Below are 18818 nucleotides of genomic sequence, written 5' to 3' on the forward strand. Positions count from 1 at the left end.
TTAAACTGATGGACATCTGCTTCTCAAACATCTTAGACCTCACACACACAATATATTATATATATATATAATATATATATATATATATATATATATATATATATATATATATATATATATATATATATATATATATATAACTTTTCAACCTTTTCCCATATATTATGCTTCAAACATAAAGATTCCAAATGTAAATTTTTGGTGAAGAATCAACAAGTGGGACAGAATTGAGAAGTTGAACAAAATTTATTGGTTATTTTAAAGGGAAGGTGCCATCCAAAAATTTTTTTTTCAGCAATTGAAAAAATGTAAAGAATTAATGTTTACATTTTCTTAAAAAATATTATCGTTTGTTTTTAATTTTGCAAAATATGAAAAATAATTTTAAAAAGTTTGGCATTTCCACTTGTTAACACTAGGGGGAGCAGCTACTGAAATCTGGCACAAAAACCTATGACATCTATAGACACAGTGAGCAGCCATTTTGATGGGGCTTGCAAAGTTACTGACTGTCTTTGCATGTAAAGTCTGGATCAGAACAGGCCATCAATCAGCAGAAATGTTTCCTGGATTTCTGTGGAGCAGACAAGCAGACGGTCCATCCATGTGAATAAAACACAGCGCTCTATGTACAATCCCTGGCACCGAACAGGGCGCCCCCCACAGACCAGCACACTGCTCTCCTGAAATACTCTGTGCTGCTGTCGCCCTGCTCCTTCCACCATACATCAGGCCCCTGTCCCCTCGGTTTCACACATCGCCAGGACGGGATCTGAGGAGAGGAATGGGGTCTTCGGTCACCGAGGATGGCAGGCAGCAAGGATTCTGGGAGCAGAGTGACAGCAGCACAGAGTATTTCTGGAGAGCAGTATCACACGGGATAGGGTTAGATACACGGCTCAGCAGGCAGCATCACACAAGAGAGGATTAGATACACGGCTCAGCAGTCAGCATCACACAGGAGAGGATTAGATACACGGCTCAGCAGGCAGTATCACACAGGATAGGATTAGATACACAGCTCAGCAGTCAGTATCACACAGGAGAGGATTAGACACATGGTCAGCAGTCAGTATCGCACAGGAGAGGATTAGATACATGGCTCAGCAGACAGTATCACACAGGAGAGGATTAGATGCACGGCTCAGCAGGCAGTATCACACAGGAGAGGATTAGATACACGGCTCAGCAGAAAGTATCACACAGGAGAGGATTAGATACCCGGCTCAGAATACAGTATCACACAGGATAGGATTAGATACACAGCTCAGCAGACAGTATCACACAGGAGAGGATTAGATACACGGCTCAGCAGACAGTATCACACAGGAGAGGATTAGATACACGGCTCAGCAGGCAGTATCACACAGAAGAGGATTAGATGCACGGCTCAGCAGGCAGTATCACACAGGAGAGGATTAGATACACGGCTCAGCAGGCAGTATCACACAGGAGAGGATTAGACACATGGTCAGCAGTCAGTATCACACAGGATAGGATTAGATACATGGCTCAGCAGACAGTATCACACAGAAGAGGATTAGATGCACGGCTCAGCAGGCAGTATCACACAGGAGAGGATTAGATACACGGCTCAGCAGACAGTATCACACAGGAGAGGATTAGATGCACGGCTCAGCAGGCAGTATCACACAGGAGAGGATTAGATACACGGCTCAGCAGACAGTATCACACAGGATAGGAACAGATACACGGCTCAGCAGACAGTATCACACAGGATAGGATTAGATACACGGCTCAGCAGACAGTATCACACAGGAGAGGATTAGATACACGGCTCAGCACACAGTATCACACAGGAGAGGATTAGACACATGGTCAGCAGTCAGTATCACACAGGAAAGGATTAGATACATGGCTCAGCAGACAGTATCACACAGAAGAGGATTAGATGCACGGCTCAGCAGGCAGTATCACACAGGAGAGGATTAGATACACGGCTCAGCAGACAGTATTACAGATATGCCCACACTGGTGAAACTTCCAGCCCCCCCCCAATTATACACAAGACTATGGGCTGTATAAGTCACTGTCCTCCTCAGACAGCCATAAAAGCAAAGGTGTCAGATTACCGGAGATCACTGGGGCTGTGTGTGAGGAGGCGGAGACAGAGCAGGAGGACGCTGGAGCAGGAAGCACAGGGCCGAGCCTGGAGTAAGCAGGACAGAGGAGCATAGATGAAAGTCACCCGCACTCACCACTCTCCATCCTCCGGCTCCAGTGAGCGCTTCTCTCCTCTGCTGACCACCTTCTCCTTTTCTTCAGCCTCTCCTCACAACACAGGACCTGTTATGCCACAAGTGGTCCTGTGATAGAGGGTAAGTGGAGCTCAGCAGATAGCACTGGGCTACAGTACAATGGCGCCCAGCCACACCTACAGCAGTGAATGGTGCAGCCCACAGGGGCGTGCCCAGTTCTCTGCTACTGAGGCTGCAATGTGCGGTCGGAAGCCGACCACAGTCTCCTATGTGCAGGGACGGCCATATTTGCAGACTGTATGAGTCCTCCACAGATCTGCAAATCAAGATGGCAGCGCCCAGTGGCTACATGAAAACATTATTACAAACAAACCATAAATCCTGGTTAGTACAACATTTGCTGAAACAACATGTTTTGTAACTTACTATTTTTTTGCAAATTATATAAAATTGCGGCACCTTCCCTTTAAATTTTTGTGGAAATACAAAAACTGAAATTATTCGGCCCCTTTAACTTAATACTTTGTTGAGCCACGTAGAGTTTCTCTCAGGCAGGCGTTAGACTAAAAATATCTGTTTGAAAACTGCCTGACAAGGCAAGGTTTTTTACCTCCATACACCCTGGAAGACTTTAACCTCTTAACAACCATTGTAGGGCATAGCTCGTCATGGCAGGATGTAACTTCCCGCACCATGACGGGCTATGCCCGTCATGCCTTTGAACTACCTTTGAACAGTGCCGACAGCTGTCATAGAAAGCTGAGAGGCACGGCAAGGGGTGCAGAGACCCTTGCAGTTGGTCCCTGCACCCAGAACTCTGCGATCGATCAGTCAATCTGACGGACCGATCACAGCATGAGCAGGCAGGAGATGCAGAAATTTCAGCATCTCCTGCCCAGTAAGTGCAGGAGCTCAGCGCTGCTAGTGGCTTGAGCTTTTTGCACTAGCACCCAGGAGCGGCGCCCGTGCCGCCCCTGGCTGTTAACCCCCTGACTGCTGCGATCGAGCAGTGTTCAGGGGTGGTGGCAGAGGGTCGGGGGCTCCCTCTGCCTCAGATCGGCATCCCCGCTATGCAATCGCGGGGCCCGAACTCTGCCATGATGACCCGGGGTTTTCATGACAACCCCCGGGTCATCAAGCTACGGAAAGCCTCTGAGACCATGCTCACAGCATGGTCTCAGAAGCATTCATCATAGGCATAATGCATTGCAAAGCTGGAGCATTGCAATGTATTATACCTGCAATCAAACTGTAAAAAGTGAAAGTCCCATAAAGGGACAAGGTAAAAAAATTTAAAAAATATGTAAAATAAAAAAAATAAAAGTAATTTAAAAAATCCCCTAAAAAAATACACATTTTTATATATAAAAAAATAAATACACGTTTGGTATTGCTGCGTCCGTAAAAATCCCATCTATAAAATTGTCACCCTAGTTAACGCCATGAAAAAAAAAAAGTAGCAAATTATACTTTTTCCAAGCGGTATCATCCTAACGCTTGGAAAAAGTGGCATAAAATGCGATCAAAAACACGAATGGTAATAAAAATAGTATCACTGAAAGCACCATCTTTTCCCCCGCAAAAAACATGCCGCCATACAGTTCCATCAGCGGAAAAATAAAAAAGTTATAGCTCTCAGAGTAAAGTGATGCAAAAATATTTATTTTTTTTATAAAAGTTTTTATTGTGTAAAAAATGGCAAACATAAAAAAAAAACATATACATGAGGTATCGCTGTAATTGTAGTGACCCGAAGAATAAAGCTGCCTTATCATTTTTACCACACGCTGAACGGAGGGAAAAAAAAATTCCTGAATTGCTGGTTTTTGTTCATTCTGCCTCCACAAAAATCGGAATAGAAAGTGATCAAAAACGTCATTTGCCCGAAAAGGATACCAATAAAAACGTCATCTCGTCCCGCAAAGAACAACCCCGCACATGACTCTTGTCGGCCAAAATATGGCAAAAATTATAGCTCTGAAGATACGGCGATGCAAAAATTTCTTACAAGAAATTCTTACAAACAAAAAAAGCGTCTTTTAGCGTGTGACAGAAGCTAAACATGAAAAAAGGATATAAATCTGGTACACTGTAATCGCACCGACCGGAAGAATAAAGTCACCATATCACATACCATATCACTTTTTATGGATTTGTTCATTCTGCCTTCCAAAGATCACAGTAAGGCTAGATTCACATTTGCGTATGGAGGAGCTGCGGACTTCCTCTGTGAAGCTCCGCCCCCGTTGTGCCTCCTCCGTGAAGCTCTGCCTCTGTCGGCATACAGCCTGCATACCCTATCTTTAGCATTGGGTACGCAAGGCCGTGCCGCTGCATGCGGTGGTGCGACCTACGTCAAACGCAATGTGTTGCATTTTGGTGCGGTCACCGCACTGTCAAAACGACGCATACAGTGGCACGGCCTGCGTACCCAATGCTAAAGATAGGGTACGCAGGCCGTATGCCGACGGAGGCGGAGCTTCACGGAGGTGAAGCAGGGGGCGGAGCTTCACGAAGAAAGTCTGCATCCCTCTGCAGCTCCTCATACGCAAATGTGAAACCAGCCTTAGGTGATAACAGTGGTCCCCCCCCACACACAAATGGGGTATCAGCGTACCCTGGACAAATTTCACAACAACTTTGGGGATCTAATTTCTCCTGTTACCCTTGTGAAAATAAAAATTTGGGGGCAAAAAGATCATTTTTGTGGAGAAAAAAAATATGATTTTTTTTATTTTCACAGCTCTACGTTATAAACTTCTGTGAAGCATTTGGGGGTTCAAAGTGCTCACCACACATCTAGATAAGATCCTTGGGGGGGGGGGGGGTCTAGTTTCCAAAATGGGGTCACTTGTGGGGGGGGGGTTTATACTTTTTAGGTACATCAGGGGCTCTGCAAACGCAACATGACGCCCGCAGACCATTCCATCAAAGTCTGCATTCCAAAACGGCGCTCCTTCCCTTCCAAGCTCTGCCATACGCCCAAACAGTGGTACCCCCCACATATGGGGTATCAGCGTACTTAGGACAAATTGCAAAATAATTTTTGTGGTCCTGTTACCCTTGGGAAAATAAAAATTGGGGATGAAAAGAATTTTTGTGGAAAAAATATGATTTTTAAATTTTATGGCCCCACGTTATAACATTCTGTGAAGCCCTTGGGGGTTCAAAGTGCTCACCACACATTTAGATAAGTTCCTTGGGGGGGTCTAGTTTCCAAAATGGGGTCACTTATGAGGGGGGGGGGGGTTCCACTGTTTAGGTACATCAGGAGCTGTCCAAACGCGACATGGCGTCCGCTCTCGATTCCAGCCAATTTGACTTTCAAAATCTCAAATGATGCGCCTTTCCTTCTGAGCACTGCCGTGCACCTAAAGATTGGTCTTCCTCCACACATGGGGTATCGGTGTACTCAGAAGAAATTGCACAACAACTATTGTGATTCGTTTTCTCCTGATACACTTGACAAAATAAAAAAAAAATTGTGTCTGAAGAAAAAATTTTGGGAAAAAAAAAAAAGTTACAGGTTAATTTTTTCCTTCCACATGGCTTCAATTCTTGTGAAGTACTTAAAGGGTTAATAAACTTCTTGAATGTGGTTTTGAGCACCTTGAGGGGTGCAGTTTTTAGTGTCACTTTTGGGGATTTTCTATCATATAGACCCCTCAAAGTGACTTCAAATGTGATGTGGTCCGTAAAAATAAAATGGTGTTGCAAAAATGAGAAATCGCTGGTTAACTTTTAACAAAAAAAAATTTTGGTTCCAAAATTGTGCTGATGTAAAGTAAACATGTGGGAAATGTTACTTATTAAGTTTTTTTGTGTTCTATATCTCTGTGATTTAAGGGCATAAAAATTCAAAGTTGGAAAATTGCGAAATTTTCGCCAAATTTCCATTTTTTTCACAAATAAACGCAAGTTATTTGAATTAAATTTTACCACTAACATGAAGTACAATATGTCACGAGAAAACAATGTCAGAATCACCGGGATCCATGGAAGCGTTTCAGAGTTATTACCTCGTAAATGGACCTTGAGAAACCTTGAGGGGTGCAGTTTTTAGAATGGTGTCACTTTTCGGTATTTTCTGTTATATTGACCCTTCAAACTCACTTCAAATTTAATGTGGTCCCTAAAAAAATGGTTTTGTAAATTTTGTTGGAAAACTGAGAAATCGCTGGTCATCTTTTAACCCTTATAACTTCCTAACAAAAAAATATTATGTTTCCAAAATTGTGCTGATGTAAAGTTGACATGTGGGAAATGTTTTTTATTAACTATTTTGTGTGACATCACTCTCTGATTTAAGGGTACAAAAATTAAAAGTTTGGAAGTTGCAACATATTCAAAATTTTCGCCAAATTTCCGTTTTTTTCACAAATAAACGCAAGTTATATCCAAGAAATGTTATAACTAACATGAATTACAATATGTCACGAAAAAACAGCCTCAGAATTAGTGGGATACGTTGAAGCGTTCCAGAGTTATGACCTCAAAGTGACAGTGGTCTGATATCAAAATTAAGGCCTGGTCATTAACCTACAAAGTGGCTTGGTCCTTAAGGGGTTAAACACCAAACAGCCGGGCTCTGGCACAAAGGTAAACTCAGCAGGAAAGTATAATACATATGGCGGTCAATACTCCGGCAAGTATACGTCCACCCACACAGGTCAGTATGAAATCAGAGTATCCTTTATGCGGATTAATATTTCGAATGCTACTTTAAAGGTAGTGAATGTAGTCAGCTGGCTCGGTGACTGGTTTCCTATATACCAGGCAGGCCAATTGCCAAACATTCTGAACACTCACAGTTTTGGAACCAGATCAAATCTCATACGATTCAGCAGCTCATCTTCCTGAAGCATTACAAGGGCAATGGGGTACATCTGATCAAAGTCAAAATTAAAATGGACACCGGCAGGAGGGTCTCTGAGGAAGTTTCTCCTGTCCTTAAAAATGAAAGAAAACACATAGTAATTATAAAACATTCTGCACAACACAAAGAGAGTGCTCACTGTAACAGACTGGAAGACTTGCCATGTGGACAGATATTTATTCTATTAATTAGCAGGATAACAGACTGAAGAATTGGTGGAGGATACTAAAGCCTTGCTCCGGCACCGCACACTTCCACAGGAGGCGAGCAGCACTCAGTAGATGCATGGCAGGATGTGTACATGGCCGGCAGGGTGAATGGACCCCTATAGATACAGAAGTGTATACACAGGGAGCGTCCCCAGAAATATACATAACACACAGGGCTTGGACCCAGCACAGAGCAGACATTTGGACTGTGCTTAAAGAGTGGACTACAACAATCATTAAAGACAACTCTCACCGCTGACAAGGCCAAGATTTGCTGCTGAATGGTCTCTTCCTCACTATAGCCCACCCAGGGTGGAACAGCAGCTTCTATTAAAAAGAACAAAAAGTTCCTTCAATATTTTTTGTCTGTAGTTTATCAGATTAATAGCAAATATTGAAAATAAAGATGTGCAGCAGTTCTTAATGGATATTAATAGTTGCACATATTTAGCTCTGACCAGTGGGAGCTCAAAAACCATTCACACATTATGTGTAATGCGCGGGGCTGTTCCGCAGAGATCTCAGCCATAACTACAGGCCCAGAACAGCTTGTACACATGTCGAAGTAAGGCCACGTTCACACGTTCAGTATTTGGTGAATTTTTTACCTCAGTATTTGTAAGCCAAAAAAAGAAGAGGAACAGTGAGAGGAAAAGTATAATAGAAACACGTCACCACTTCTGTATTTATCACTCACTCTTATCTTTGGCTTACACATACTGAGGTAAAATGCTGACCAAATACTGAGGTAAAATGCTGACCAAATACTGAGGTAAAATGCTGACCAAATATTGAGGTAAAATGCTGACCAAATACTGAGGTAAAATGCTGACCAAATACTGAGGTAAAATGCTGACCAAATACTGAGGTAAAATGCTGACCAAATACTGAGGTAAAATGCTGACCAAATACTGAGGTAAAATGCTGATCAAATACTGAGGTAAAATGCTGACCAAATACTCTACACGTGTGACCATGGTTCTACACCTCCCATCGGACTTCCTCACACATAGAACAGGACATAGGCCAACACAATTCTCTTCTACTCTACCCACGTATAAAAGTGAGATGGAAAAAAAAAAAAAAGAGTGGGAAAAAGCATAGATCTTTTTATCCATGCCAAGGGTGTACAGAGGACCTTATTAGCATATACGAATAAGGTAGGATTTCTGACAAATGCCTAAATGGACTTAGACACTAAGGTATGATTTTAATTAGCGCTACACACTGCTGTGCTTAGTTTGAACAGTCGACAAACACGACTTAGGCTATGTGCACACGCTGTGGATTCTGCTGCGGATTTGACCTCTGCGGATCCGCAGCAGTTCCGCGCAGCCAGTGTACAGTACCATGTAAGTCTATGGGATTTACAATCCGCAGTGCACATGCTGCGGTTTTTCAACTGCGGAAAAGCTGCGGTTTTAAATCCGCAGAAAGAATTGACATGTTTTACGAATGCAGCGATACCATTTTTTTGTGTTTTTTTTATTCTTAATTTTTAATGAGGGAAAAGTGAGGCGATTTGAACTTTTTTTTTAATATTTTTTAAAATAGGGTTAATATTCATGGCAGAGACAATTTTCCAGGCATGCGCGGTTTAAAAAAGCGGTCCGGCACTGGAAAAAAACGTTACATGGCACGTTTTTTTCCAGACGCCGCACCGTCACTTTTTGCCGTATCTGGCAAAAGCCAGATGCGCCGCGTGTCTATGCAACACCAATGTAACTCAATGGGGAAAAAAACGGATGCGGCGACACATATCGCCGAATCCGGTTTTGGAAATTTTCGCCGCAGGCCGCTGGATTTGGAAAGCCAGAAGTGTAAAAGTAGCCTTACCGTCACATCGATGGGCATATAGAACGGCACCACCCCACATCCCACCGCCACCGTAAATTCCACTATCACAGACTGACAGTGGCATTTGACAAGTTAACAATAGTGGGCGGAGATCCGCACCACCCGCGGCTGTTAGAAACAGATGATGGCTGAATTATCAAAGCCATTATGTGCCGGCAATGATGCGGACTCGGCTTCCAAGCTCGCATCAAAGTTAGGGAGACTGAATTTGACACACCATAGGTCGTTAAGGTTAATTCTGCTTTTGTAATAATAATCAGCGATATGATGCCCCCGCACAGTGCCTCAAACAGTAATATATCCCCAAAAACCACCTCCCCGAGTATGATGTCCCCCACATGTAGCATAATGTCCCCCCAAGCAGAACGAAGTCTCCAGTTTCTCACAAGTACTGACAATATAAAAAAATAAAACTAAGGGGTTGATGGGGGCGATTGATCATTGTGAAATACATAAATACTATGTTACATTAGAACGGCTATATATGCGATTACCTCTTCGGATTTACAAGAAGCGGAACGTACACTTTAAAATCTTTCTAATACTACAGCAAAGGTAAATAGGATGTACAAACAATCAGGCAGTAGGAACAAGTAAGACATGGCAATGTGCCATTTAGTACAATAAGAAGAACACAAAGGCAAGAAATGAAGCTGTAAAGGTGTCCCTGCAGCTTCATGTAAAAGCGGTCAGGCATGGGCAGATGTGTTTCTGTGTGACAGGACATACCTGGTTTTTTATTTGACTTCTCCTGTACAAATTTGTCCTGTTCTTTCTGGAATTCACCAATGATGGTCTGTAAATAAAAATCAACAGATTTTCGTGAATGGCAGTGATCAGAGTATTTAACGGCCGAGACACTACAGATTGGCGGTGCCGATTCTGCACTACAATTTAGCAGCAGATTAATCTAAACTACATGTGGACAAGGTTTTCAATACCCTGTCCACATTATTGAGACATGTCACAGATAAAAAAAATAAATAATCACATTGTGGGCTTCAGGTTTATTAACCTTTTGGATTGACCAAAAGCGCTGTAGTTGTTCAATAATAAAATGAGTTTTCAAAAACAGAGCTGTGGAGTCGGAGTCGAAGCCGGTGTCATGGAAATTGAGGAGTCGGAGTTGGAGGTTTGGCTGACCGACTCCACAGCCCTGGCAGGGATGTGGAGTCGGAGTCGTGGAGTCGGAGTAGGCGTTGGGGTCAATTGAGAAGTTGGAGTCAGAGGTTTGGCTTACCGCCTCCACAGTCCTGACAAACATGCCTAATAATTGTGCATGCCGAGTATACCATTCCTCCGTTGTTGGCACGACGTCTACCGGTGTTCAAGTGATCGCTTCAGCCAATCAGCAGCAGCTGTTACAGAAGTGATTAAGGGGACAGCTGGGACTTGCACCAATCTATGCCTCCCCAAAGTTTGCATACGAGCCCAGTGTCCCATAATTTGTCTACAGAAGTTGTGGTTTCACACGCTCACTACTACTCCATTGTCACGATTGGGCAGGGGGTGGGAGTCTCAAAAACCAAATGTCCAGAAATCATACCTTTATTTATAACCTGTGGAAAGGCCCTTGTTCAGTGTATCAACCAATATTTATGCCAAATATGTGCACAGATCATTATGGCCTTGCCAAATGCCAAAAAGGCCACTCTCTTGGCATACCGTTAGGTTTAAATTTGTTATAACCCAACAGGAGACTCCAAGCAGCTGTGTGAGCAGTGTCTTTTAGATGCACTTATATGTAACAAGCAATATGCATAACTGCAAATGGAAACTTTTTTAGAGGCGGAAAAAAAATGACACGTTTTCAAGTGAAAAGTGCTGTAGGAAGCAGGATTTTTTTTTCAGCTCCCCACTAGTAGCCTTGGAGTGAGGAAACCATCATCAGGTGTCTGGCTGCTGATAAAAGCCAGGAGCAGGCCATACCCCATCACCTCTCTCTACAGAAAAGGGAGCCTCTGTCAGAGGGCTGATGTGACAGCAGCTGCTCTTCACTGCTCACGACTCTGTCTGGGACATTACAGCAGTGTGCACCTCCATGCTAATACTATCAGCCAAACCCCTGAAAATAGCTCTATCCCTGCAAAGAACTGGGGGTGTAACGATAACCCCTCTTCTCGGACTGGCTGTTACTCACAGGGGAAGCTGCACAAGGTGTGTGATGTATTGTCCCAGATCGGAGGGGTGAGCAGTGAGGAGCAGCTGCTAAAATCACATAGAATTACAAATGTTATAAAGATAATAAAAGTGCACTAGGCGTGTCAACTTCATAGACTGAGGGCAGGGACAGTATAAACATTTTTTTTTTTATCTTCCCAGAGCACCCCTTTAAGAGCAGATTTCATCAGGAGACACTTCAAAGAACTGACAGATACTTTCTTTTTTCTGCACCAGGAATTTTCAAAACATGAAAAATGCTCAAAAGTCTTAACATATGGACAGTAAAGTGATTTTACAACAGAAATTAATAAGAGTCTTTAAAAATTACTCAAAAGTTGCTTGAAGAGTTTTCTTTTTTTGAGAGCTTTTAAAAAAAAAAAAAAAAAAAAAAGACACCTCTTCAAAAACCTCAGCATTCGTACTTTAAGGGTATGTTCACACTTTTTTTTTTCCAGGAAGATTTGGGGTCCACTCCAACAACTCAACTGCCTGAAGAAGTGCTCAAAAATGTTCAATAAGAACGAACATACACTCACTGGCCACTTTATTAGGTACACCATGCTAGTAAGGGGTTGGACCCCCTTTTGCCTTCAGAACTGCCTCAATTCTTCGTGGCAGAGATTCAACAAGGTGCTGGAAGCATTCCTCAGAGATTTTGGACCATATTGACATGATGGCATCACACAGTTGGCGCAGATTTGTCGGCTGCACATCCCTGATGCGAATCTCCCGTTCCACCACATCCCAAAGATGCTCTATTGGATTGAGATCTGGTGACTGAGGAGGCCATTTGAGTACAGTGAACTCATTGTCATGTTCAAGAAACCAATCTGAGATGATTCGAGCTTTATGACATGGCGCATTATCCTGCTGAAAGTAGCCATCAGATGTTGGGTACATTGTGGTCATAAAGGGATGGACATGGTCAGCAACAATACTCAGGTAGGCTGTGGCGTTGCAACGATGCTCAATTGGTACCAAGGGGCCCAAAGAGTGCCCAGAAAAAATTCCCCACACCATGACACCACCACCACCAGCCTGAACCGTTGATACAAGGCAGGATGGATCCATGCTTTCATGTTGTTTACGCCAAATTCTGACCCTACCATCCGAATGTCGCAGCAGAAATCGAGACTCATCAGACCAGGCAACGTTTTTCCAATCTTCTATTGTCCAATTTCAATGAGCTTGTGCAAATTGTAGCCTCAGTTTCCTGTTCTTAGCTGAGAGGAGTGGTACCCAGTGTGGTCTTCTGCTGCTGTAGCCCATCTGCCTCAAAGTTCGACGCACTGTGCGTTCAGAGATGCTCTTCTGCCTACCTTGGTTGTAACGGGTGGCAATTTGAGTCACTGTTGCCTTTCTATCAGCTCGAACCAGTCTGCCCATTCTCCTCTGACCTCTGGCATCAACATGGCATTTCCGGCCACAGAACTGCCGCTCACTGGATTTTTTTTCTTTTTCGGACCATTCTCTGTAAACCCTAGAGATGGTTGTGCGTGAAAATCCCAGTAGATCAGCAGTTTCTGAAATTCTCAGACCAGCCCTTCTGGCACCAACAATCATGCCACGTTCAAAGGCACTCAAATCACCTTTCTTCCCCATACTGATGCTCGGTTTGAACTGCAGGAGATTGTCTTGACCATGTCTACATGCCTAAATGCACTGAGTTGCCGCCATGTGATTGGCTGATTAGAAATTAAGTCTTAACACACAGTTGGACAGGTGTACCTAATAAAGTGGCCAGTGAGTGTATATGTATATCCATGTAAGGGCTCGTACCCATATGTGAGAAAAAAGGGTCTGATTTCTGGAACGAAAAAACGGACGAGTGCTATGCGAGTGTAATGCGATTTCCTTGCAATTTTTCAATGCAACAACCGTATCACATGCAAAAAGATAAACCAGCAATAATTTTGATCAAATACCCATCTGAAATGGCGACTCAAATACAGCAATACAAACAAGGAGAAACAATGAGTATATGTTGCCACAATTGTATAAAAAAAATATATAATTTATTAACAAAAATGTTGTACACAATTCATAACTCAATATATAACGCAATGATAACATGAGTTTATCTTCCAATGTTGTGACTAAATCCATAGGTTTGGATGACCCAAGGATACAAGACAGGATAAAAATTGGCTGAAAATGGCACATACGGTTAAATGTTACCGTTATATACAGATTCCATATATCTCCATAGTGGAAAACATGTGCCAACAGATATAGTGAAAAAGAGGTGGAAAACTTCCCAGTGCAGTGACTATCGCATGTCTGCTAGACACTATATCGCCCTGAGGAAGTGACATCTTGTGTACGCGAAACGCGCATCGGGGTATGTGACCTGGGTCAAGACTGGACCTCCTAACACTTATAGGTAATTATTCTTTGTTACCTCTTACCTTTACATTTCATATGGTTTATATGGAGCGATATAGTGTCTAGCACACATGCGGTAGTCACTGCACTAGTAAGTTTTCCACCTCTTTTTCACTATATCTGTTGGCACATGTTTTCCCCTATGGAGATACATGGAATCTGTATATAATGGTAACGTTTAACCGTATGTGCCATTTTCAGCCAATTTTTATCCTGTCTTGTATCCTTGCGTCATCTAAACCTATGGATTTAGTCACAACATTGGAAGATAAACCCATGTAATCATTGAGTTATATATTGAGTTATGAATTGTGTATAACATCTTTGTTAATAAATTATATATTTTATGATACAATTGTGGCAACATATACTCAATGTTTCTCCTTGTTTGTATATCCGTATGACATGCGTATGCAATCCGTATGCAATGCGATATTAACATGAGGGTCACCAGACAATTGTGTTTTCCATGAAAACTCACACTTTTATTAATCAAATGAGTTGCCAAATGAATTTAAAATCGAGTCCAGACATTGACAAGGTTCGATAAAAAGATTTTTATTTGAAATAATAATTTTCTCCTTTTCTCCTTCAAACTGTGCTTTCGTCAAAGAATGCTCCCTTTGCAGCAATTACATCATTGCAGACCTTTGGCATTCTAGCAGTTAATTTGCTGAGGTAATCTGGAGAAATTACCCCCCATGCTTCCAGAAGCCCCTCCCACAAGCTGGTTTGGCTTGATGGGCACTTTTTGCGTACCATACGGTCAAGCTGCTCCAACAACAGCTCAATGGGGTTGAGATCTGGTGACTGCACTGGCCCCTCCATTACAGATAGAATACCAGCTGCTTGCTTCTTCCCTAAATAGTTCTTGCATAATTTGAAGGTGTGCTTTGGGTCATTGTCCTGTTGTAGGATGAAATTGGCTCCAATCAAGCGCTGTCCACAGGGTATGGCATGGCGTTGCAAAATGGAGTGATAGCCTTCCTTATTCAAAATCCCTTTTACCTAGTACAAATGTCCCACTTTACCAGCACCAAAGCAACCCCAGACCATCACATTACCTCCACCATGCTTGACAGATGGCGTCAAGCACTCTTCCAGCATCTTTTCAGTTGTTCTGCGTCTCACAAATGTTCTTCCGTGTGATCCAATACTTTTTCCAATCTTCCTCTGTTCAATGTCTGTGTTCTTTTGCCCATATTAATCTTTTCCTTTTATTAGCCAGTCTCAGATATGGCTTTTTCTTTGCCACTCTGCCCTGAAGGCCAGCATCCCGGAGTCTCCTCTTCACTGTAGACGTTGACACTGGCATTTTGCGTGTACTATTTAATGAAGCTGCCAGTTGAGGAGCTGCGAGGCTTCGATTTCTCAAACTACAGACTCTAATGTACTTGTCTTGTTGCTCAGTTGTGCAGCGGGGCCTCTCACTTCTCTTTCCACTCTGGTTAGAGCCTGTTTGTGCTCTCCTCTGAATGGAGAAGTACACACCGTTGTAGGAAATCTTCAGTTTCTTGGCAATTTCTCGAATGGAATAGCCTTCATTTCTAAGAACAAGAATAGACTGTCGAGTTGCACATGAAAGTTCTTTTTTTCTGGCCATTTGGAGAGTTTAATGGAACCAACAAATGTAATGCTCCAGATTCTCAACTAGCTCAAAGGAAGGTCAGGTTTATACCTTCTCTAATCAGCCAAACTGTTTTCAGCTGTGCTAACATACTTGCACAAGGGTATTCTAACCATCCATTAGCCTTCTTACATAGTTAGCAAACACAAAGTACCATAAGAACACTGGAGTGGGTTGTTGGAAATGGGCCTCTATACACCTGTGAAGATATTGCATTACAAACCATACGTTTGAAGCTAGAATAGTCATTTACCACATTAACAATGTATGGACTGTATTTCTGAATCATTTAATGTTAACTTCATTGGAAAAAAACTGTGCTTTTCTTTCAAAAATAAGAACATTTCTAAGTGACCCTAAACTTTTGAACGGTAGTGTAAATAAATATTATATATATATATATATACACACACACACACACACACACACACACACACACAGTATATACGTTTAGAAGAATATTTGGTATTAAAACAGTGTGTACAGTTCAGTTGTGTATTACATTGCGATTTTAACTTGAGCTTTTACATACAAAGAACTGCTCTATATAAAAGCTCATGTTAATATCGCATTGCATACGCATGTCATACGGATGTTCCGTGGAAAAATCACACGGAAATCGCATATATAGAGAGCTCTGGCAAAAATTAAGAGACCACCACATCAAAACCCTGTCATGGGCAGCCCATTCTCCAGACCTGAACCCCATTGAAAACCTCTGGAATGTTATCAAGTGGAAGATAGATAGTCACAAGTCATCAAACAAAGAAGAACTGCTTACATTTTTGCGCCAGGAGCAGTGTGAAAGACTGGTGGAAAGCATTCCAAGACGCATGAAATCATTTTTTAAAAATCATGGTTATTCCACAAAATATTGATTTCAGAACTCTTCCTGAGTTAAAACATTAGTATTGCTGTTTATAAATGATTATGAACTATTAAAAAAAGCTTCAGGTTCACAAAATTTCAGAGAAGAGTATTTTCTAGAGTCTTCCATTTTAAAAACTGACATTTTTGGCTGCCTGATAAAGGCACGGCGTGAGCCTTAGGACAGGGGTGGTGAGTCTTCTGCCAAGGTCCATTTGGATATTTATACCGTCATTGGGGGGGGGGGGGGGGGGGGGAAACGTACAAACTGTGCACCAACTCTGCCCACAAAGTATGACCTGACGCTGGCATAAGTGTCAGAATGTAAATCTTTCATTGTACACACCTCAGTGATCCGTAGTGAACGCTGCGGGCACATGTTCACAGAGCAAGAAGAAGTTAATGGGCTGGCAAAATACAGCTGTCGGCCCAAGCACTGCAATCCCAGGGGATCTGCCCGTGGCCGAATAATAATAATAATCTTTATTTATATAGCGCCAACATATTCCGCAGCGCTTTACAGTTGAACAGTTTCAAACACAACAGTCATAAGTAACAACGTTAACAATACAATAATTAAATCGAAATAAGACGACCCTGCTCGTGGGAGCTTACAATCTACAATGAGGTGGGGGAGATACAAAGCATAGGTTTGTATTTACAATTATGTATTTACAATGATGGTCCAGCCATCTTCAGGGGGTGGGGGTTAGTTGGAGATAGTGAATGAGCTACACACACAAACATAAAATGACTTTGATTACTGAATGTGATAGGCCGCTCTGAACAAATGTGTTTTGAGCGAGTGCCTAAAACTATGCAAATTGTGGATGGTCCTAATATCTTGGGGTAGAGCACTCCAGAGGATTGGCGCAGCACGGGAGAAGTCTTGGAGTCGGGAGTGGGAGGTACGGATTAGGGCAGAGGTTAGTCGAAAGTCATTTGCAGAGTGCAGCAGTCGGTTAGGCTGATAGACAGAAATGAGGGAGGAGATGTAAGGGGGTGCCGCACTGTGGAGAGCTTTGTGGGCGAGAACAAGTACTTTGAATTGTACCCTGTAATGAATTGGCAGCCAGTGTAACGACTGGCGAAGAGCGGACGCGTCTGAGTAACGATTAGCCAGATGGACAACCCTGGCTGCTGCATTAAGGATAGACTGGAGAGGGGAGAGTCGAGTGAGAGGGAGGCCAATTAATAGAGCATTACAGTAGTCCAGGCGGGAGTGGATCAGGGCGACAGTGAGAGTTTTTGTTGTTTCCATGGTGAGAAAAGGGCGGATTCTAGAGATGTTCTTTAGGTGTAAGCGGCACGAGCGGGCAAGAGATTGTATATGGGAGGTGAAGGAGAGATCGGAGTGAAACATAACACCCAGACAGCGCGCCTGCTGTCGGGGTGTTATTATGGTGCCACCCACAGAGAGGGAAATGTCAGATTTAGGGAGGTTAGTAGATGGTGGGAGCAGAAGAAGTTCAGTTTTGGAGAGGTTGAGTTTCAGATAGAGAGCAGACATGATGTTGGAGACTGCAGACAGACAGTCAGTGGCGTTCTGTAGTACAGCGGAGGTAAGGTCAGGGGATGATGTGTACAGTTGTGTGTCATCAACATAAAGATGGTACTGAAAGCCAAATCTGCTGATGGTCTGTCCAGTTGGGGCCGTGTAGAGAGAGAAGAGAAGGGGGCCAAGGACTGAGCCATGAGGTACCCCAACAGTGAGAGGAAGAGGAGATGAAGTGGAGCCAGAAAACAGAACACTGAAGGAGCGGTCGGAAAGATAGGAGGAGAACCAGGAAAGAGCAGTGTCCTTAATGCCTAGTGACTGGAGCCTAGAGAGTTGGAGAGGATGGTCAACAGTGTCGAAAGCTGCAGAAAGGTCGAGAAGAATGAGCAGAGAGTGGTCACCATTACGTTTTGCTGTCAGAAGGTCATTGGTCACTTTGATGAGTGCAGTTTCTGTCGAATGTAGGGGGCGGAAACTGGACTGTGAAGGGTCTAGGAGGGAGTGAGTGGAGAGGTAACTGGTAAGGCGGGAGTATATCAGGCGCTCCAAGAGTTTAGAGATGAAGGGGAGATTGGAGACTGGTCTGTAGTTGTTTGTGCAGGATGGCTCGAGGGTGGGTTTCTTTAGTAATGGAGTAATGATAGAGTGTTTGAAGGAGGAGGGGAAAATGCCAGAGGAGAGGGAGAGATTAAAGATTGTAGTTAGGTGAGTTGTGACGACTGGAGAGAGAGACTGGAGGAGATGTGAGGGAATGGGGTCGGTTGTGCATGTAGTCGGACGAGAAGAGGAGCCTGGAGACGACTTCTTCTGTGATGGGATCGAATGTGGAGAGTGAGCCAGGGGAAATGCAGGGAGGGATGGGAGTCACTGAAATTGGTGATTGGGAGCGGATTTCCTGACGGATATTGTCTATTTTCTCTATAAAGTGGGAGGCCAGGTCATCAGCGCAAATGTCTGTGATAGGGGCTTGTGCTTTTGGCCTGAGGAGGGAGTGAAAGGTGTAAAAAAGTTTCTTGGGGTTGTTGGATAGTGAGGAGATCAGGGTGGTGAAGTAGGTCTGTTTGGCGAGGTGAAGGGCAGAGTTATATGTCCTTAACATAAATTTGAAGTGTATGAA

General features: G+C 43.1%; 1 protein-coding gene across 1 annotated transcript in view; it reads right to left on the bottom strand.

The window, feature by feature from the left end:
• SYAP1 (synapse associated protein 1) overlaps positions 1-18818 on the bottom strand; it is a 39888-nt gene that overhangs the window by 15686 nt on the left and 5384 nt on the right. The window contains exons 3-5 of the mRNA XM_073574061.1: positions 9891-9957; positions 7558-7631; positions 7029-7168 (exon numbers count right to left, since the gene is read on the bottom strand). Coding sequence (XP_073430162.1) covers positions 7029-7168; positions 7558-7631; positions 9891-9957 — 281 coding nt within the window. The remainder of the gene's footprint in view (positions 1-7028; positions 7169-7557; positions 7632-9890; positions 9958-18818) is intronic.

The sequence above is a fragment of the Dendrobates tinctorius genome, unplaced genomic scaffold (genome assembly GCF_039654945.1).
Source record: "Dendrobates tinctorius isolate UK_male_01 unplaced genomic scaffold, ASM3965494v1 ptg000007l, whole genome shotgun sequence".
NCBI lineage: Eukaryota > Metazoa > Chordata > Amphibia > Anura > Dendrobatidae > Dendrobates > Dendrobates tinctorius.